This window comes from Equus przewalskii, chromosome 26 (genome assembly GCF_037783145.1).
Source record: "Equus przewalskii isolate Varuska chromosome 26, EquPr2, whole genome shotgun sequence".
Lineage (NCBI taxonomy): Eukaryota > Metazoa > Chordata > Mammalia > Perissodactyla > Equidae > Equus > Equus przewalskii.
The window spans coordinates 38,952,020-38,974,364 of record NC_091856.1 but is presented as its reverse complement, the minus strand read 5'-3'; the positions used below and the strand labels follow the sequence as shown (position 1 = coordinate 38,974,364).

Below are 22,345 nucleotides of genomic sequence, written 5' to 3'. Positions count from 1 at the left end.
TGCAGGGTCTGGGCATGAATTTCTTTGGGTGTATCCTGTTTGGTGTTTGCTCATCTTGAATCTGTAGGTGTATATCTTTTACCAAATTTGGGAAGATTTTGGCCTTTTTTCCTTCAAATATTCTTTCTGCCCTGTATCTTCCTCCTCTTCTGGTAATCCAATAATGCAAATATTAGACCTTTTGTTGTTGTCCCAAAGGTCTCTGGGACACTCTTGGCATTTTCCATCTTTTTTCCTCCCTGTGATGTTCAGATTGAGTAGTTTCTTTTGATCTTTCTTAAAAGTTATTTGCTCTTTTCTCTGTCTTCTTGATTCTGCTCTCAAGCCCATCCAGAGAGATTTTTGTTTCGGTTATTTATGCATTTGTTTGAAAACTGTTCATGTTTGCTGTTTCTGGCTGATTATGATCGCTGCTTTATTGTTCTTGTCAGGTAATTCCAAATTCTGTGACATGTTGTCACTTTTGTCTGTTGATTGTCTTTTCTCACATTAGCTGAGATTGTCCTGGCTCTTGGTATACTTGGTAGTTTTGGGTTGTATGCTCTATTTTGAGTATTCTGGTAAGAGACACTGGTTCCCAATTAAATCTATTTTAGCAGACTGTCAGTGTGCATATATTCACAGAGCATCTCCTGGCCTCATTCCTTGGCTGTTTGAATGTTTGATTCTCAAGGTCTTTGCAGAATCACTGTGGTCTTCCCTGCCTGTGCGCTACCCAGAGCCAGAGTGAAGGCCGCTAGTATTCCACATGTGTTCTATTCTCAGAGCCTCTGCTGTCCGCTTCCAGCTGGTTTCATGCATGGGCTACTTGGGGGTGAGCCCAGGACTTCGTATGAGCTTTAGAGGATTCCTTTCTCCACCTCCCTCCTCTCTGTGATCTCCCCCTTCTAGTTAGAGTGTCACCTCTGCTTGCTAGTGCAGGCCATGGAGAGTTGGGGGGCTCCACCTTCCTGTGTCTACAGCCCTCCATGCAGGTGGGGAGCTAGTGTTTGCTTAGTGAAGGGGGCCCCCCAGAAAGTCTCCCTGGAGGGAGCACCCAGTGGGGATGGGGAGGGAGAGGGATGGACCTTGCCTGGCCATAACTGGGAGGGGGGCACTGCTGCTTTTGTGGCATTAGTAGGGTGGTCTTCCTTTGAGTCAGGGTCCCTAGCTGATCCACCCTCCTCTCTGCACTCTCCTGCGTTTCCTGAGCACTGCAGTCAGGGTCTCCTTACGTCTCCTGGCAGTGGCTAGGTGGGATGTGCCTGCTCCATCTCCCTCTAGCCAGAACCAGAACCTCCTAAGAACCTTTCTTAAAGGCTAACAAAGAGCTACACAAAACTAGCAATAGAATCCCCCTTTGGTTCTACCTTAAATGGAGGATTCTGACATCAGAGGTCACTGGGAAAGACAGAGAGGAAGGGGATTCAGCAAGGAAAACTTCAGGAGAGCCAGTGAAAGGGAACCCCTCTGCTGCCCTGTGTGTGACCAGTGACCAGCTCACTTTTCTTTCCCTGCCCCCAGATTAGCTCTTAGCAGCCTCCTCTCTCTGCTGTCCTGCATCTTCCCAGGTGGCTTCTGGGTCAGGCTGTACAGGGACCCATGCTCCACTGCTCAGGAACTGCTGCCCTGCAGCAGCAAGGTGAGCAGAGGGAGAAATGGATGCCCTCTTGGAGGAGCTGGGCCTTTCTGGTGTGGCCAGTACCTGTGTCTGGCCGTGAACTTTAGTGGTTGACAGGGTCTGTCTGTGTGGGAGCCAGAATGGCTGGCTAGGCCAGGCACCAGCGTGGAGCAGGCTGGGGAGCGAGCAGTCAGGGAGCCAGGAAGAGAGCCCTCGGCATGTCCAGACCCCAGGAGACCAGGATCTGACTGGAATGTGGTGACAGGAGGGATGAGGCTGCCCTCTTGGCCACCTCCATGAAAACAGGAGATGCCACTAGCCAAGAAGTGACTTGGTTGTTGCAAATAAACTTACCCTGCCCTCTCTATGCCTGCTGTGGTAGGGCTTGTGGAGGCACCATGGCTTCCTGGGCCTCAGTGTCTAGGGAAGGAGAGCCTGTGGTCTCAGGGGCAGGAGGCTGTGCCTGCACTGACTGCCCCTCACAGGCTCGGGCTCCTGCCTCCAGGCCACAGCCCTGACCTCCCCAGGGGCCGTTCTGAGCCTGCCTTTGGTGTCTGGAAGCCCCATGCAGACAAGACAATAGAAATATGTCTGTCGACCTTGTAAAGGCTCACACTGTTGGCTGATTCTAGAGGGAGTGGTGGAGAACTCCAGGAGGGGCGCTTGAAAGGACGGTCCTCACCTGCAAAACATTTGAACTATTCAAGCTGTTTCTGGGCCTCACGTTCTTTCCAAACGCCATGCCTTGTCTCCATTTCCCCTTCAGTGTCCGGGGTGTGTGAGAAACAAGGGTACTCGCTGTATGGTCTGCTTCTTCAGCAGGACAGGCAGGCCCAGAGACCAGGTGGGCAAGAGAAGCTTTAGTTATGGAGACCAGGAGGACCCAGGCCTGTTCCCCTTGTCCCAGGCCACTTGTGCTGTGGTGTCATCTGACAACCTCTGGACACACCTAGACACTGTCCGAGTGGCGGCCCGACCCCTCAGGCCGACACACCTCCCTGTGCTTCGCAGGTCACCAGTTTGGGCTACATGCTGCAGGCGGCAAGTGGGACTCAGGGAACCCCCCCAGCAACCTGTCCACAGTGGCCGTGATGCCCGTGTCAGAGGACGTGCCCCTCACCACCTTCGCCCTGGAGCTCAAGCACGCCCTCAGTGCCATTGGTAAGCCCCACCTACTCCTGCCTCTGTCCTTCTAGGTTCTTCTGAAAGTGCAGTTGTCGCCTTGTGGCTAAGCCCTGGGTGCTGGGGAGGACTGTCCGCAGTGGGCAGAAGACCATCTGTCAGGCGTCTCTGGGCAGTCTCACTGGGGAAACCGTGTCTCGCAGCAGCTGGTGTGAGTCACGCAGCCCGCTCCTCCAGGACGCTTAGACCTTCCTGAACACAGAGCGTGTGCTCGAGACCACGGCGCTCAGACCCCCAAACTCCCCGCCGAGAGCCCGTCTTGGGTTCTGTGCCTCCTGGGAGGCACATGCCAGCTGCTCCACTACTTGGAGGGGACGCTGCAGTGGCTGGGGAGTTGGCTGACCACATGGAAAACACCCTTGTTTGGGATCAGGAAGCTTGGGCAGTGTTTCCAGATTCCTGACAGCTGTTAGACTTTGAGATTCAAGAATAAGAAATTGAAATTCCTGAGAACTCTTATGAATTCTCAAAATTATGAAGTATTCCATATTCTTAACACTTATTTATAAGTTTTTATAGACTATTTGTAACTAACCATTGACAGTAAGTCAATTTTCTGGGATAGGGTTATACTAAAAGTTTCAGGGGTTGTCTTTAAAAAATGATAGAATAATAAATGCAATAAATGTTATATTACTGTCATGCAACAATATATTGTGACAGGAGTATATATTTTCTTTTTTTTTCTTTTTTTTGAGGAAGATTAGCCCTGAGCTAACTTCAATGCCCATCTTTCTCTACTTTGTATGTGGGATGCCTACCACAGCATGGCTTGCCAAGCGGTGGCATGTCCACACCCGGCATCTGAACTGGCAAACCCCAGGCCACTGAAGCGGAACATGTGCACTTAACTGCTGTGCCACTGGACTGGCCCCAGGAGTATATATTTTAATATGAAAATGCCCTCTACCTGATACAGACATTTGATAATAGAAAGCATTAAATAAATGCCAAATAAAAATGATGTATAAAATTGAAAGATAGTACTATAAATATTTAATATTTAAAAGTTATTTTCACCCCAAAATGAAACTTTAAAACACAGAAAGGATTAATTGCCCTATTAGTCTCGCTCTTTGTTTTATGGCAAATATTCCAGATGTAGAGAATTCCATTCCTTTTCCCTTGACTTTGCCCACGTCGCTCAGGGTGCATCCAGAAGCATCTTCAGGTTGCACAGTAGAGATGCATTCCTTCCTAAAAGCTTATTCCCTTTTTTAAAAAAACTTTATTTTGAATAATTATAGATTCATAGGAAGTTGCAACAAATAGTAGAGAGACGCACATGCCCCCCCCCGGTGGCGTAGCTGCGGCGCCGTATCCAGGCCGGGAGACTGACGTTGGTGTGGCCTCCAGGCCTTCGTCTGAGGTCCCCAGTCTCTTTCTGTCTCTCTTTTTCTGGTATGTTAGAGTCTGTTCTGCCCTAGTCTTGTCTCTCCTGCTAGCAGCAAGCTCTAGAAGGCAGGGGACATATTCTACTTATTTGTGGACCCCCAGCGTCTCTCTCAGTTGTTTATAATTATTAACGGCAGTTGTTCAAAATATCTCGATTGAGTGATCATTAATAAGGCTGTTGGGTCTGACTGGGGCCAGACTGGATTCCCCTGGTAGCCAAGAGGCCGTCCTGGGCAATGGTTCAATTTCAGCTTCCTTCAGTTACTTCGCCATTTTCTGTCTTTAAAGAGAGGCAGTAGGTCCAGATGAAGAGCACCCTCACCAGAGCGTGAACGTCAGTCTGGCTGATGCTGCTCACTTCAATTTGCATAAAGTTTTATGGTTTTATTTTTTATTGATGTATAATTGACATACAATATGCTGTTAGTTTCAAGTGTACAACATAGTGATTTGGTATTTTTATATATTATGAAATGATCACCACACTAGGTTTAGGAACCATCTGTCACCACACAAAGTTGTTATAATATTATTGACTAGAGTCTCTATACTATGTATTACATCCCTGTGACTCATTTATTTTATGGCTGGAACACTGTACCTCTTAATCCCCTTCACCTATTTTGCCCATTCCCCAACCCCCTCCCCTCTGAGAACCACCAGTTCTCTGCATCTATGAGTCTGTTTCTGTTTTGTTTGTTCATTTGTTTTGTTTGTAGATTCCACATATAAGTGAAATCATTCAGTATTTGTCTTTCTTTTTCTAAATTATTTCACATAGCATAATACCTTCTATGTCCATCCATGTTGTCGCAAATGGCAAGATTTCATTCTTTTTTATGGCCGAGTAATATTCCATTATATACATACACTATAATATATATATATATACACACACACCACGTCATTTTTATCCATTCATCTTTTGATGAACACTTAGGTTGTTCCCGTATCTTGGCTATTGTAAATAAAGCTGTGATGAATGTAGAGGTGCAAAAAGCTTTTCGAATTAGTGTTTTCATTTTCTTTGCATGAATATCCAGAAGTGAGATTGCTGGATCATATGGTAGATCTACTTTTAATTTTTTGAGGAACCTCTGTTCTCTTTTCCATTGTGGCTGTACCAATTTACATTCCCAACAGTGCACAAGGGTTTCCTTTTCTCCACATCCTCTCCAACATTTGTTATTTCTTGTCTTTTTTTTTTTTTAAGATTGGCCCTGAGCTAACATCTGTTGCCAGTCTTCCTTGTTTTTTCTTCTTCTCCTCCCCAAAATCCCCCAGTACATAGTTGTATATTTTAGTTGTAGGTCCTTCTTATTGTACTATGTGGGATGCTGCCTCAGCATGGCTTGATGAGCGGTGCCATGTCCACACCCAGGATCCAGACCGGTGAAACCCTGGGCCACCGAAGCAGAGCATGTGAACTTAACCATTTGGCCACAAGGCAGCCCTTCTTGTCTTTTTGATAATAGGCATTCTGACTAGTTGTGAGGTGATATCTCACTGTGGCTTTGATTTGCATTTCCCTCATGATTAGTGAATTTGAGCATCTTTTCATGTGTCTGTTGACGACCTGTATGTCTTCTTTGGAAAAATAATCTATTCAGGTCCTCTGCCCATTTTTTGATTGGATTGTATTTTGATATTGAGTTATATGAGTTCTTTATATATTTTGGACATTAACCTCTTATCAAATATATCATTTGAAAATATCTTCTCTCATTCAGTAGGTTGCCTTTCATTTCGTTAATGGTTTCCTTTGCTGTGCAAAAACTTTTTAGTTTGATGTAGGCCCATCTGCTTATTTTTGCTTTTGTTGCCCTTGCCTGGGTAGATATATCCAAAAAACTGTTGCCAAGACTAGTTGAAGAGCTGACTGCCTATATTTTCTTCTTGGAGTTTTATGGTTTCAGGTCTTACATTCACGTCTTTAATCCATTTTGAGTTTATCTTTGTGTCTAGTGTAAGAAAGTGCTCCAGTTTCATTCTTTTGCATGTAGCTGTCCAGTTTTCCCAACTCCATTTATTGAAAAAACTATCTTTTCTCCATTGTATATTCTTGCCTACTTTGTCATAGATTAATTGACCATATAAGTATGGGTTTATTTCTGGGCTCTCTATTATGTTCCATTTGTCTCTGTGTCTGTGCCACTATCATGCTGTTTTGATTACTATAGCTTTGTAGTATAGTTTGAAATCAGGGAGTGTAATACCTCCAGCTTTGTTCTTCTTTTTCAAGATTGTTTTGGCTAGTTGGAGTCTTTTGTGGTTCTATACAAATTTTAACATTGTTTGTTCTATTTCTGTGAAAAATGCCATTGGTATTTTGATAGAGATTGCCTTGAATCTATAGATCACTTTGGGTAGTATGGATATTTTAACAATATTAATTCTTCCAATCTATGAACATGGTATATCTTTCCATTTATTTGTGTCTTCTTCATTTCTTTCATCAATGTTTCAGAGTACATGTCTTTCACCTCCTTGGCTTATTCCTAGGTGTTTTATTCTTTTTGATGAACTCGTAACTGGTATTGTTTTCTTAATTTCTCTCTCTGATTGTTCATTATTAGTGTATAGAAATGCAGCAGATTTCTGTATATTAATTTTGTAACCTGCAACTTCACTGAATTTTAATAGTTCTATAGTTTTTTGGTAGAGTCTTTGGGGTTTTCTATATATAATATCATGTCATCCACAAATAGTGACAGTTTTCCTTCTTCTTTTCCAGTTTGGAAGTCTTTTATTTCTTTTTTTAGTCTGATTGCTGTGGCTAGGAGTTCCAATACTATGTTGAATAAAAGTGATGAGAGAGGGCATCCTTGTCTTCTTCTTGATCTTAGAGGAAAAGCTTTCAGGTTTTCACCATTAGGTATAATGTTGGCTGTGGATTTGCCATACGTGGCCTTTGTTAAGCTGACGTATGTTCCTTCTACATGCACTTTATTGAGAGTTTTTAATCATAAATGGATATTGAATTTTGTCAAATGCTTTCTCTGTGTCTCTTGAGATGACAGTATGATTTTTACTTTCATTTTGTTAATATGTGTATCATGTTGATTGATTTATGGATATTGAACCATCTTTGCATTCCTGGAGTAAATTCCACTTGATCATGGAGTGTGGTCCTTTTAAGATATTGTTGGATTCAGTTTGCTAACATTTTGTTTTGGATTTTGCATCTATGTTCATCAGCAATTTTGGTCTGTAAGTTTCTTTTTTCTGTGTTGTCCTTGTCTGGCTTTGGTATCAGTAAGTTTGGAAGTGTTCTTTCCTCTCCAATTTTTCTGGAATAATTTGAGAATGATAGGTATTAACTCTTCTTTAAATGTTTGGTAGAATTCACCTGTGAAGCTGTTTGGTCATGGGCTTTTGTTTCTTGGGAATTTTTTGATTACTGATTATCAATCAATTCAGATTTTCTATTTCTTTATATATGTTTCTAGAATTTATCCATTTCTCCTAGATTTTCTAATCTGTTGGTGTACAGTTGTTTATAGCAGTCTCACGATCCTTTGCATTTCTGTGGTGTTGGTTGTGACATCTGCTCTTTTGTCTTTGATTTTGTTTGTTTGGGCCTCTCTCTCTTTTTCTTGATGAGTCTGGCTAAACGTTTATCAATTTTGCTTTTCTTTTCAAAGAACCAGCTCTTAGTTCCATTGCTCTTTTCTATTGTTTTTTTAGTCTCTATGTCATTTATTTCCACTCTAATCTTTATTAGTTCCTTCCTTCTGTTAGCTCTGGGTTTAGTTTGATATTCTTTTTCTAGTTACTCAAACTATAAAGTTAGGTTGTTGGTTTGAGATCTTTCTTGTTTTTAAATGTACACACTTATAAACTTCCCTCTTGGCATTCCTCCTGCTGCATCCCATGAGTCTTAGAATGTTGTGTTTCATTTTTGTTTGTCTCAAGGTCTTTTCTAATTTCCCTGTGATTTCTTCTTGACCCATTGGTTGTTTATGTGTGTGTTGTTTAATTTCCACATATTTGTGAATTTTCCAGTTTTCCTACTGTGATTGATTTCTAGTTTCATACCATTGTGATCAGAAAAGACACTTTGTATGATTTCAGTCTTAAAGTTTAAGACATTTTTTGTGGCCTCACATGTAGTCTGTGCTAGAGAGCGTTCTATGTGTGCTTGAGAAGATGTGTGTTCTGCTGCTGTGTGCCTAGCCTCTCTGTGCACTTGGAGAGTATGCAGTGGCGTTTCCTTCTGGCTCTCGTTTGCATTTCCCAGTGACTCAGAGGCCTGTTTATCTGTGGCCCTGGGGAGGCAGGTGGGTGACCCTCTTGTCCCTGTTGATGGCGGCTCTCTGTGTAATTTAGAAATGCACATATTGCAGAGACTGGTGCCTCTCTGTGGCTGGCTTTTTTATTCTTCTAATGATGTCTTTTGACAAACAGAAGTTCTTGATTCTAATGTAGACCAATTTTTTCTTATATTGTTACTGCATTTTGTGTTTTATTGAAGAAACTGCATCCTGCTCCAAAATCACACAGATGTTCTTCTAAAAGCTTTATGGTTTTACCTTTCCTTTTAAGTTTACAATCCATCTGGGATTGGTTTTGGTTAGGACGTGAGGTAGAAGTCAAGATTTGTTTTTTCTATAAGGTCTTCAGCTGACTCAGAACCCTTGTTTAGAAAGACCGGTGGTGGGGGGAGTGGGGGGTGGGGGGTGAAGCTGGCCCCGTGGCTGAGTGGTTGAGCTCAGTGCTCCGCTTCAGCGGCCCAGGGTTTCACCAGTTCAGATCTTGGGTGCACACATGGCACTGCTCATCAAGCCACGCTGAGGCAGCGTCCCACATAGCACAACCAGAGGGACCTACAACTAGAATATATAACTAGATACTGGGGGACCTTGGGGAGAATAATAAAAAAAAAAAAGACCCATCTCTGCCATGGCAGTGCTGTGATGCATTTGCTGAACGTCAGGTGACTGCCTTTAGGTAGAGCGCCTTCACTTCTGAAGGGTGTTTTTGCTGAGTGAAGAGTCCAGGCTGGTATGCGTCTTTGAAGGTATCATTCTGTTTCCTTTGGCTTCTGGAGTTTGGGAAAGAAACTGTTTGGCAGCCAGGCTGGCAGTGACTGCCCAGGCCGCAGCGGTCTGGAGCAGCACCCTGGCAGATGCCCACTTCCACCCAGCCCCACAGGGCCAGAGCACGGGTGCTGATGAGCCATCCTGCATCTCCTCCCTGCCCTGGGCCCACCCCCCACCTGGGCCTTAAGCAGACACCTCCCAGGGACAGGTCAGTCACCACAGCCCTGATTGGTGCGAGCTGCAGTCTGTGCCCTGGGAGCCCCGAGCGCCACCTTTGGGGGCTCCATACTTCCCTGAGAGCCCTCAGAGCCCCCCGAGTCCAGGCAGGGGCCTAGAGCAGGAGACGTGTACCGAAGCAGATAGAGCCAAGCCCAGGGCCCTGGGTGTTCCTGTAGCCAGACATTGCCTGCCTGTCTGTTGTGTCCTGGATGCCCAAGAGGATAGACAGGACGCATCACTGCGGTGCCCAGGAGGGCCTGCCCTCATAGGCACGCAGGGCAGTCTGGCCCGAGAGCCCTGCTCTCTGTCAGACCCATGCAGGATGACCAGCCTGAGCTTGGAGCTCTTCTCTGCGTGACCCCCCCACCCCACAGAGCAGCAGTGCAGCCCACCCTCCACCCCAAGCCCCCCGAGGAAGTGCTTCCTGCATCAGCAAGTTTCTGCCATTTAAGTCAGAGCTGTACACGCACACGGGTCAGACCAGGCTACCACATCTCAGTAGGGTCACCGCCAGTGTACAGGGCGCCCTTAGTTTGTGTGCCTCCAAGAAAGCAGATGCTGCCAGTTGAAATAAAGTGCAGTGATTTCTTGTCTGCTCTTGGAGAAGCTCAGGTATAGGAAGGAAGCCCTGGGGGAAGGCTCAGTTCCTACGCGCTCCCACACGCCTCCTGCACAGCATCGACTGCTGGGTCCTCTTCAGCTCAGGGTCGTGGTGCTTGTCCCTGGCCGTCCAGCGCATCTGTGAGGCAGCATCTTCTGAGACCCAGCCCCGCCCTTGTCTTGGCTTTTGTCCTGATCCCTGCCGCCTTTCCGCAGTCTGATGCTGGCCCTCCTGGTTGAGCAGGCCTCTGACAACTGTTCTGTGGACGCTGGCTCTAAAACACTGTAGATGGAAGAAGTGTGCTGATTTCAGACACAAAAATGTGAAAAGATGTGCATCTCGACACTACAGAGCTAAGCCACATGGAGTCCAGACTTGGGAAGTGACATTATCTTCGTTGTACAAGCTGGTGCTTCCCCTGCCCCAACACACACAGTCTCAGTGCTGCAGAGATTTGACTCCTCTGTGGATAGACGAGGAGATGGAGGTTCAGAGGGGCTGCCTGTCCCTGGACCTGGTGAGCCTGTGAGCTGGTGTAGCCCTCCTAGCTCCTTTTTCTGCATCATGCAGACTCACTGTTCAGAGAGCCTCCTTCATGGGCAGAGGGAAAGGTCGCCTCAGCCACAGGCACTTTCTCATTGAAAGGGGAAAGGCTTCTCATTGCTGTCAAGAAGAGCAAACCTCTAGCAGAGGGAGGGGGCACTCTTGTCTGCCGGCCCTGGGCTACTGCTGTGGACAGGCTGCACATGTCCTGGGGGTGGGCTGCTGCTGTGGACAGATCGCGTGTGTCCCGGGGGTGGGCTGCTGCTGTGGACAGGTGGGGCGTGTCCCGGGGGTGGGCTGCTGCTGTGGACAGGTGGGGCGTGTCCTGGGGGTGGGCTGCTGCTGTGGACAGATCGCGTGTGTCCCGGGGGTGGGCTGCTGCTGTGGACAGGTGGGGCGTGTCCCGGGGGTGGGCTGCTGCTGTGGACAGGTGGGGTGTGTCCCGGGGGTGGGCTGCTGCTGTGGACGGGTCGCGTGTGTCCCGGGGGTGGGCTGCTGCTGTGGACAGGTGGGGCGTGTCCCGGGGGTGGGCTGCTGCTGTGGACGGGTCGCGTGTGTCCCGGGGGTGGGCTGCTGCTGTGGACAGGTGGGGCGTGTCCCGGGGGTGGGCTGCTGCTGTGGACGGGCCGCGCGTGTCCTGGGGGTGGGCTGCTGCTGTGGACGGGCCGCGCGTGTCCTGGGGGTGGGCTGCTGCTGTGGACGGGCCGCGCGTGTCCTGGGGGTGGGCTGCTGCTCTGGATGGGCCACACATGTCCTGGGAGTGGGCTGCTGCTCTGGACAGGCCGCGCGTGTCCTGGGGGTGGGCTGCTGCTGTGGACGGGCCGCGCGTGTCCTGGGGGTGGGCTGCTGCTGTGGACGGGCCGCGCGTGTCCTGGGGGTGGGCTGCTGCTGTGGACGGGCCGCGCGTGTCCTGGGGGTGGGCTGCTGCTCTGGATGGGCCGTGCGTGTCCTGGGAGTGGGCTGCTGCTCTGGATGGGCCGTGCGTGTCCTGGGAGTGGGCTGCTGCTCTGGACAGGCCGCGCGTGTCCTGGGGGTGGGCTGCTGCTGTGGACGGGCCGCGCGTGTCCTGGGGGTGGGCTGCTGCTGTGGACGGGTCGCGTGTGTCCCGGGGGTGGGCTGCTGCTGTGGACAGGTGGGGCGTGTCCCGGGGGTGGGCTGCTGCTGTGGACGGGCCGCGCGTGTCCTGGGGGTGGGCTGCTGCTGTGGACGGGCCACACATGTCCTGGGGGTGGGCTGCTGCTCTGGATGGGCCGTGCGTGTCCTGGGAGTGGGCTGCTGCTCTGGACAGGCCGCGCGTGTCCTGGGGGTGGGCTGCTGCTGTGGACGGGCCGCGCGTGTCCTGGGGGTGGGCTGCTGCTGTGGACAGGCCGCGCGTGTCCTGGGGGTGGGCTGCTGCTGTGGACGGGCCATGCGTGTCCTGGAGCTGGGCTGTCAGGACAGTTGTCTGATTGGTTGTGTTTTCAGGCCCCGTCCTGCTGCTGACCAGCGACAACATAAAACAGCGCCTTGGCTCTGCTGCTCTGGACAGGTACACCAGCCTCCATGTAGGAAACAGGCTGGCCGACTTAGCTTCTTGCTCTCAGCTGGTTTAAGCACAGCCTTGAAATGCATACTCCATGTCTGTGCATACCCCAGCATCTGCATGTCCCTCTGTCTGCGCCCTCCTCTCTCTCTACCTCCCATGTCTGTACGCCTCTCTGTCTGCCTCTCTCTCTGCACCCTGCCATGTCTACACATGCTCTGGCATCTGTGCCCCCAGCATCCATGAGTATCGGCTGTCCAGCTGGCTGGGGCAGCAGGAGGACATCCACCGGATTGTGCTTTACCAGGCAGACAGCACACTCACGCCCTGGACCCAGCGCTGCATCCGGCAAGCTGACTGCATCCTCATCGTGGGTCTAGGGGAGCAGGAGCCCACAGTGGGCGAGGTGAGTTGGCGGGTGCAGAGGGGGGCGCAGGCTCCAGTGGGTGGAGCCGGATGTTGGTGGGGCCGGGCTGAGAGCCTGGCTGGGGGGTGGGGTCGCAGGGCTGCAGGCAGGTCCTGTCTAAGGGCTACCATCTCCTTAGACCCATCTGTTTCTCTGTCTTTTCCTTTGAATGCGATAGTTCAAGAATTCAGGAAAGGATGGATGGTAAGAGCTAGCACCCAGATGTCTGCTCTCCATGTTCTGAGAACATTTTGCTGTGTTTACCTGCTGGTGGTTTTAACACAAAACAGAGCAGGTGCCCTGTGCCTCCCGCGGCCTCTGGAGTTGGAGCCTCTGTCTGTGTTTCATTTTTGCTGTGTGTGTACAACACTGTTTTACAGGTCTAAATTTTATACAAATAGAGCCCTACTTTATAACATTTTGAAATTTCCTTTTTGCCTCAACACTTAGGTTTTAGGGCTCTATCCATAGTTTCACTCATTTTATGGCTGTTTAGTTTCCTGTGAATACCCTGCCATATGTGTTTTCTGAGCCAAGGGGCTGCAAGGTTGTTTCACTATGACAAGCTGTGTGCAGGCGTGTCTCCAGGGTCGCCACCTGGTGGAGCTGCTGGATCACAGAGGATGTGTCTTTGGGCTTACCAGATGCTGCCAAACTGCCTTCCCCACTGCGGGTGCTGTTTTCACTCGTGCTGGTGCTGCGGGCGAGGCCTAGGGCTATGCCCTGTCAGTCCTGTCTGTTTCCACCCTCATGGGTGTAAAGTGGAGTCTCGTCCTGCCTTTAGTTCACATCTTCCATCTCCTTCTTCTGTGCCGTCACTCTGTTCCCATCACAAGCTTCTGCCTCTCTGATCCTGGGGCAGCTAAAAATTCCTCGTCTCTGACGCAGGTTCCTGTTCTGCAGGGAGTGATGCTCCTTTGCAAGGGAGAGTGTTTGCAAGTTACATCATCTGAGAAGGCCACAGTGTGTGTTCTCCAGGAGGTGTGAGAGAAACAGGGACGGGGGCAGCTCCTCCCTTCCTGCATACCCCTGTAGCTCCCTCACAGCCACGCTTGCCTAGCCCAGCACACGGCAGGCACACAGCCGGGCAGACCCCTAGGTCAACGGCTTCGACAGCCAAAGGGCAGAGCACGCCAGTCAAACTAGTTTACAGAACCAGGGCTTCTGCCCTCAGACCCTCCTGGCCTATGTGGGGCTGGTCTGGGAGGCTGCATCCAGCATGGGAACTCTGTAGCCAGCCCCATCCTGGCCTTCAGCTCTGCCCTGCCCAAGTCCTCAGGGTCATCTGGGCCACCTGACACACACGCTCTGCCCTCCCTCAGCTGGAGAGGATGCTGGAGAGCACAGCCGTGCGTGCCCAGAAGCAGCTGATCCTGCTGCACCGGGAGGAGGGGCCAGCACCTTCTCGCACCGTGGAGTGGCTCAACATGCGGAGCTGGTGCTCCGGCCACCTGCACCTCTGCTGTCCCCGCCGCGTTTTCTCGAGGAGGAGCATGCCCAAGCTGGTGAGGCCTGGGCGCAGGCAGGGCCACTGGGGGAAACTCCGGCCTCTGGGCCACAGCCCTCTCCTGACTTGCTTTGCGATTGCATAGTTATTTCCTTCATGTTCTCTATCTTGCTCTCCGTCGTCTGCACTCGTTGAAGCTCTGATGGGTGGCTGGCCTCTTAGTGGGTTTGTCAACTGTGATTGTGAGCTCATGTTTGCTTGAGCTTGATCTTTGGGATTCTTGTGGCCACAGCATGGTGACAGGCCCCCCAGAGAGGCGGGGCCCAGCATAGTGGAGGCACAGGCACAGCTGGGCCACTGAGGGCCAGAACCTGGGAAATATGGGCCTGGCAAGGGGTCAGGGATGGGCCTGAGATTCTCACATTCAGCTGGGGCCTCAGAGGACCCCGGTGACATTGGGTCAGCACCACCGCCTCCTTCTTACAGAAGTGTGCACACATTCTGAGGCACCTCTTCTTTAGGGTGTCCTCAGCCCTAGGAGCCTGGGGCGGGTGGGAGGAGTGCAGAGGCTGCCCATGCTGCAGCCCACCTGGTCCCACCACTCAATGGACAGCATCCTGACAGCTGCATCTGTGCCCAGGAAACCATGCCCTGGAGCACCCTCCGCCTTGGGGCTGGCGGGGTTTCAGCTGGAGTTTAGGCTTGGTGTCTCTTTGGGGACAGCTCTTGGGGGCTCTGTGTCTCCTGCCAGGCCCATGGATATGTGGCCCAGCCACCTGCACTGCCCACTCACCCATGTGCCCTTTGAGAGCCTCCTCCCAGGAGATTCTGAGCACCAAGGTGCTGCCAGAGTCGGTGTCAGACAGATCACACTGTGTGCTAGAGAGAGCTTTGAGTCAGGAGCAGAGAAAACCAGCCTGCTCAGGTCAGGATGCATGGGAACACGGGCCAGCCCTCCATCTACTGGCCCCTCTCTCAGGTGGAGATGTACGAGCGGGTCTTCCAGAGGCCCCCAGACCGGCACTCGGACTTCTCTCGCCTGGCACGGGTGTTGACCGGCAATGCCATCGCCTTGGTGCTTGGAGGAGGGGGAGCAAGGTGAGTTCCTGCCCCCTTCCCATGCGTGTGTGTGTGTGTGTGTGTGTGAGTGTGTGTGTGTGGTGCGTGTGGTGCCTGTGAATGATGCCACGCATATGCTAATGAAGAGGTCTGAGCTCACCCTCTGAGGCAGTCCTCACAGATGAGCACAGTACACCACCAGGCATTTTCCAGCACCTCGGTGCATGTTGCCCAGTGGTGCTTCCCACAGGCTGTCCCTGCTGGCACTCCAGCAACTGCCCCCAGTTTTGATTGTTGTGATGCGGTAGAGGAACATTGTATCTTGTGATTGTCTTTGCTGGACATGTCTGTCTGCCTGCTAGTCATTCGCGTCTCCTCTTCTGAAAACTGTTCTTACCCTTTGCCAGTCTTTCCACTGGGCTCTGGGTGAGTTTCTTTCCATTTAACATCTGCTTTATACAGTAATGATCTGATCTGCTCACAAACCTCGTGAAGCATTCCTTAGTTCTTTGGGCTGGTGAGTTCCCTACAGGACTTGTAACCCAAACGACTTCTTCCCTGAGTTGTCATTCTGACACTCGCCATCCTTCTCCTGAACTTATTTAAAGAGAAATATACACTTGGAGCAGAAATGGAACCCAGGGACCTCAGGAGGTATGATGAGGCCAGGGTCTTCTGGTGACCCAGATGGCACGTGGAGGACTGAGCAGTGCCTCCTGCAACATCTGTGCTGCTAGCCTGGGTTCGGGGCTGGGGGTGCCCTGTGGGGTGGAGTCCCTTGTGCCCCTTGCCATGGTGGACATCAGCACTGCTGGCCAAGTGAGGCGCTCAGGGTGGTCCCTGGGCCAGCTGGCACGTGCTGCTGCTTCCGCATTGTAGCAGGGCCTCCTAAGTGCTCTGTGTCCCGAGTCCTGGCCCTGCCGACGGTGTTGGCCATCTCTCTCCAGTGCCCAGCAGAAGGAGCCTAGCTCAGCACCTTCTGTGGCCCAGGGACATCCCTTTCAAAGGGGACTGGTGGAGGGAGGGGCCCAGAAGGACAGAAGCCCCCTCGGAGCCACCATGTTGGGAGCCGCTCTGCAGAGAGATCTCCTGCCTCTGGAGTCAGACCTGGGTCACACTTGGCCCGTTTTTACCCTTGGCTCATTAGTCAGAGAGATGTAGTCTAGCTTTGAGGCCAAAGAGGACTCAGACCCTCTTCTTTAGAAAGGATCTAAAAACTGATGCAAAGAAGCCTCATAACTGCACTGCTGACTGGATTCACTCCCCTTGCTCCCTGACATTGCAGACTCTGAAGCTTGAAGCCTTGGTCTGTGACCCTACAGACAGGAAGGTGGGTGGAGACCACCCCCTCCTCACTCTGTGCTCCTTCACAGCACACAGTACTGCCTAAAACAGGACAGAAGTGTTGCTGCCAGGCTCCTGGGGCTGAGCCGAAGTGCCATGGACCTGGGGCCCAGGGCTGCATGGCGAGAGAGCCGTATACTGCCCTTGGCTCTGCTTCCACCGCCTGCAGGCAGCAGGCCCAGAACTGCGTGGGATGGCTCTGCACAGGCTGGTTCTGTCACCGTTGAATTCGGCTTGGCCTGGATGACTGCTGTGCTCGTCTGTCTTAGAACTCCAGAGCATCATCTAGTGCCATGCCACACTTTCAGAAGAGTTGCCCAAGGTTGCTGGGCTGAGGGGAGGACCTAGGCTGCATTCCACGGGGCTAGGGCAGGGAGGTAGCCCAGAGCAGATGGCCCAGACTTGGACCTGGTTTTTAGGCCAGGATGGCCCCATCAGCAGCATTTTTAATGAAAAAATACTTAATTGAAAGGCCATATGGCTATTTTCTAAGGCCATGTGGTATTTGTATAACACAAAATAGCAGTCCCCTGCCCATCCTGCCCTGTCACCAAATCCAGAGGGATTCCAGACATAATCACTTCTAGGTTTTTTTCAGTTTTCTGCTTATCTACATTACTAATTAGCATAACATTCCTATTCTACTACTTTTTTTTTCAGTTTTAGATTATTGAGTTCCTGACCTCCTCCCATGTACACAAAGTCAGAGTCTGTCTGTCTATCTCTATCTGTCTATCTCTATCATCTATCATCCATCTGTCATCTCTACATCATCCATCTGTCATCCATCATCTGTCAATCAACCATCTGTCATCCATGCGTCATCCATCTGTCATCCATCATCTGTCATCTCTGCATCATCCATCTGTCATCCATCATCTATCATCTATGCATCATCCATCTATCATTTCTGTGTCATCCATCATCTATCATCTATACATCATCCAGCTGTCATCCATCATCTGTCATCTCTGCATCATCCATCTGTCATCCATCATCTGTCATCTCTGCATCATCCATCTGTCATCCATCATCTATCATCTATGCATCATCCATCTATCATTTCTGTGTCATCCATCATCTATCATCTATACATCATCCATCTGTCATCCATCATCTATCATCCCTGCATCATCCATATATCATCTATATATCATCCATTTGTATCCATCATCTATCATCATCCATCTCTCATCCGTAGATCATCCATCTGCATCCACCATCTATCATCTCTGCGTCATCCATCTATCATCCATACATCATCCATCTGTCATCATCATCTATCGTCTATGCATCATCCATCTATCATCCATCATCTGTCATCTCTGCATCATCCATCTGTCATCCATCATCTATCATCTATGCATCATCCATCCATCATCCATCATCTCTGCATCATCCATATATCATCCATCATCTATCATCTATGCATCATCGATCTGTCATCCATCATCTATCATCTATGCATCATCCTTCTGTCATCCATCATCTATCGTCTAGGCATCATCCATCTGTCATCCATCATCTATCATCTCTGCATCATCCATCTGTCATCTGTTATCTATCATCTCTGCATCATCCATCTGTCATCCATCATCTATCATCTCTACGTCATCCATCTATCATCTATCATCTATCATCTATGCATCATCCATCTATCATTTCTATGTCATCCATCATCTATCATCTATACATCATCCATCTATCATCCATCATCTGTCATCCCTGCATCATCTATCTATCATCTATATATCATCCATTTGTATCCATCGTCTATCATCTATCATCATCCATCTCTCATCCATAGATCATCCATCTGCATCCACCATCTATCATCTCTGCATCATCCATCTATCATCCATACATCATCCATCTGTCATCATCATCTATCGTCTAGGCATCATCCATCTATCACCCATCATCTATCATCTATGCATCATCCATCCATCATCCATCATCTCTGCATCATCCATATATCATCCATCATCTATCATCTATGCATCATCGATCTGTCATCCTTCATCTATCTATGCATCATCCTTCTATCATCCATCATCTATCATCTATGCATCATCGATATGTCATCCATCATCTATTGTCTAGGCATCATCCATCTGTCATCCATCATCTATCATCTCTACATCATCCATCTGTCATCCATCATTTGTCATCTCTGCATCATCCATCTGTCATCCGTCATCTATCATCTATACATCATCCATCTGTCATCCATCATCTGTCATCTCTGCATCATCCATCTATCATCTATGCATCATCTGTCTCTCATCTATCATCCATCTGTTATCTATGTATCATCCATCTATCAGTCATCTATGTATCATCCATCTCTCTCTCTGTTTCCTATCTGTCTATCTGTCCCCCTCCTTAGCACTCATAGTCCCAGTATGGTTCTCTCATGGGTCAAGACAGTACCACTGTTTATATTATGGTGTCAATGTGGGTCTTTTTCAGAGCTGAGCTGTCTCCTACTGTACTGTGTGACTGTATTTCTTTTCTTGGAGTTAATAATTGTTGCAGTTGCCATTTGCTTGGTTTTCTGGGTATCGTTGAGTCATCTCCAGACTCTGCTGGAAGCATTAGCTCCTCTCCATGTCCTCAGACACACCGGGATGTCTCAGCTTAACTTTGCTTGGGATCCACATTCCCACCTCCTTCTAGCTCTGCTGATATGTGGCCCTGGAATTTCCCTTCACCGTCATCCTGAGAACTGCCTTTGTCTCTCTCCTGTGTTCAACTCCATTTCCTGGATTTCATGTCTTCCTCTTTCTTGATCTGTTCCGGATTTTGGTAGAGTTCATACTCTAGAGATTTCCTTAGGAGAAGATGCATGGGAAGTAAAAGTTTTAAGACTATGCACAGCAGAAAATGTCCCCATTCTGCTGTCATGTTTGGATGATGGTTTGAGTATGGAATTCTAGGTGGAAATAATCTTCCCTGAGAATCCTTAAAGCGTGGTTCCATTGTCTCTTTAGCTTCCAGTATTGCTGTTGAGAAGTTCAATGCCATTTTTATTCATGAGGCCTGTTTTCCCTCTGGAAGCTTGTAGGAGAGTCTCTTAATTCTCGTTATTCTGAAAGTGCTGATGCTCTGCCTGGGGGTTGTGCTTTTTCACCCAGTGTACCAGGTGGACTCCCAGAGGGCACTTCACTTTTGGAAATCCATGAACATCAGCTTCGCAGGCGTGGTGCAGTGTTTGCCCTCTTTGTTCTCCCTTCCTGGAGCTCTGATGGTTGGAGACCAGGTGTCTTGGACGAATCCTCTGATTCTCCTATCCCTTCTGTCCCATACTTTCCATCTCTGTCTTTTTGTTCTACTTCCTGGGTGGTTTTTCTCAAATGTGTCTTCTAATTGATCTTTTCTGCTAACATTTTTCTAACGTCTAAGTGCCTTTTTCATAGTGTTCTCTCTCAGCTGCACTAGTGAATGTTGAACTTCTCTGAGAATGTTAATGTAGGTTTTTGCTTGCTTCCCTAGGTTTTCTGCTCTGTGCTGGCTCGTGTCTGACTTTGCTCACGCTGCACAATGTGTGTGAGGCTGTCTGTGTGCTCTGAGCACATCAGCGGTGTGCAGAGTGCTGTTATGTCATCTACCACGCTTGCGTATCCCTGCTCCTGTCAATGGACATCTGGGTCATTTTCTGGTTTGGAGTATTATGAACAAACTGCTATAACCATTCTTGCATAAATCTTTTCTGTGGACGCTTGTTTTCTTTCCTCTTGGGCAAGTATGTAGGAGTGGAATTACTGGGTGTGAGGTCGTTGTACCATTGTACACCCCCACTGGCAATGTTTGAGAGTCCAGGCTGCTTACATTTTGTCAGCCCTTAGTATTGTCAGGATTGTGAATTGTAGCCGTTCTGCTGGATGTGCAGTGGCGCCTCATTGTGGTTCTAATTTGCACCTCGCTGAGGACTAGTGATCTCATGCGCTTGCTGGCCATTTGTGTGTCTTCTTTCATAAAGTGCCGCTTACATTCTTTACTCCTGTTTAACAGGTAGTTTGTCTTTTATTGTTGAGTGAGAAGAGTTACTTATATAGTCTGAATACATGGCTTTTGCCAGATATATTTATTACTAATATTGTTTCTCAATCTTGGACTTTTCATTTTCTTAAAGGCATTTTTCAATAAACAGCTTTTAATTTTGATGAAGTGTGATTTTCCAGTTTGTTTATGGTTGTTATTTCTGGTGTTCTGAGAGCTCTTGCCTATCCCAGGGTCACAAAAAGGTAGTCTATATTTTCTTCAGAAGCTTTATGATTCCAGCTGCACATTTAGGGTTAGGACCCACCTCCAGCGTGTTTGTGAATGGTGTGAGTGAGACTAGAGGCTCTGTTTTCCCACATGGTTATCTTGTTGGTCCACACCATTTGTGGCAGAATTTCCTTCCCTATTGTGTGGCTGTGGCATCAGTGTCAAACACCAAATCGCTCTCCAGGTGTGAGTCTGCGTCTGGGCTGTGTCATGTTCCACTGAGGTGGGTGTTCTCCCCTTGGCGACACCACCGCGTTGTCTCAGTTGCTGTAGCTTTACGGTGAATCTCGACCTCAGGCGGTGTAATTCCTTCAATTGTTTTTTTCAAAATTGTTTTGGCTATTCTAGGTCCTTTGCATTTTCCTGTAAATTTGAGAATCAGCTAAGTATTTTATGGGATTTTTTTGCTATTGTAAATGGTATTTTTATTTATTTTATTTTATTTTATTTTATTTATTTTTTATTTCTCTCTCTTTTTTTTTAAAGATTTTATTTTTTCCTTTTTCTCCCCAAAGCCCCCTAGTACATAGTTGTACATTCTTCGTTGTGGGTCCTTCTAGTTGTGGCATGTGGGACGCTGCCTCAGCATGGTTTGATGAGCAGCGCCATGTCCGTGCCCAGGATTCGAACCAACGAAACACTGGGCCGCCTGCAGCGGAAAGGGTGAACTTAACCACTCAGCCACGGGGCCAGCCCTGTAAATGGTATTTTTAAAATTTCACTTTCAAATTATTTGTTGCCAATATATAGTAATACAATTGATATTGGTAAATTGATCTAATGTCCTACAACCTTGCTAAATTCACTTAATCTAGGAGCTTTTGTGTAGATTATTTTTGGATTTTCTCTATATACAGTTATGTCTTCTGAGAATAAAGACAATATTTTTTCTTTCTTCCCAAAATATATATGTATGCCTTTTGTTTCTTTTTTTTGCCTTATTGCACCAGTTAGAGATTCCAGTACGAGGGTGAATACAAGTGGGGAGTGTAGACACCCTGTCTGTCCCCGGAGTTGAGGAAAAGCACTGTTTCATCATTGAGCTTGATTTCAGCTGTCGGTTTCTGTAGATGCCCTTAATCAGACTGAGGAGGTTTCCAGCTATTCTTAGTTCACTGAGTTTTTACCCTGAATGGTTGTTTTTGTGGATCTGTTGAGATGAATGTAATTTTTCCCCTTTAGTCTGTTAATGTGGTGAATTGCATTGATTGATTTTTAAATAAAAACTAACGTGAATTCTTGGGATAGACTCATTGCTTGTGGTGTGTTGCTGGGTTCCCTTTGAATCTGAGTGAGAATGGACTGCACTTGTCCTTTGAAGTGCATGCAGGTTGGTTTTCTGGCTTCAAAATCAAGTTGGGAAGTGCTGCTCCTTTTCCTGTTCTCTGGAAAATTTTATGTAAAATTTGTGTTATTATTCCTTGTATCTTTAGCAGAATTCACTAGTAAAACTGTCTGGGCATGAAATTTTCTTTGTGAGCATTTAAAAATTAAAAATTCAGTCATTTAGGTAGTTATAATACTATTCAGATTTTCTATTTCTTGTGTGTTCTAGGAATGTGTCCATTTCATCTGCATCTTCCTACCAATGGCATGAAGTTCACACAGCTTCTTACCTTTTTAACTGGAGTATCTGTACAGATGTTCTCTTTTTCATTGCCAATGTTAGTTATTGATACCGTCTCTCTCTTTTCCCTTTTCTTGATCAGTCTT

The 22,345-nt window shown here is 48.2% G+C and overlaps 1 protein-coding gene across 49 annotated transcripts in view; it reads left to right on the top strand.

Moving 5' to 3' along the window:
- PNPLA7 (patatin like phospholipase domain containing 7) overlaps positions 1–22,345 on the top strand; it is an 88,953-nt gene that overhangs the window by 56,831 nt on the left and 9,777 nt on the right. For 27 of the 49 annotated variants that reach the window (XM_070594789.1, XM_070594757.1, XM_070594754.1 and 24 more), the window contains 6 exons: positions 2,612–2,761; positions 12,047–12,110; positions 12,342–12,510; positions 13,833–14,015; positions 14,937–15,055; positions 17,562–20,526. In XM_070594789.1, the coding sequence (XP_070450890.1) occupies positions 2,612–2,761; positions 12,047–12,110; positions 12,342–12,510; positions 13,833–14,015; positions 14,937–15,055; positions 17,562–19,152 (2,276 nt within the window). In that variant the 3' untranslated portion in view covers positions 19,153–20,526. Of the gene's footprint in view, positions 1–2,611; positions 2,762–12,046; positions 12,111–12,341; positions 12,511–13,832; positions 14,016–14,936; positions 15,056–17,561; positions 20,527–22,345 lie in introns of those variants that run through there. The other 22 variants (XM_070594773.1, XM_070594780.1, XM_070594778.1 and 19 more) reach the window with 1 other exon arrangement.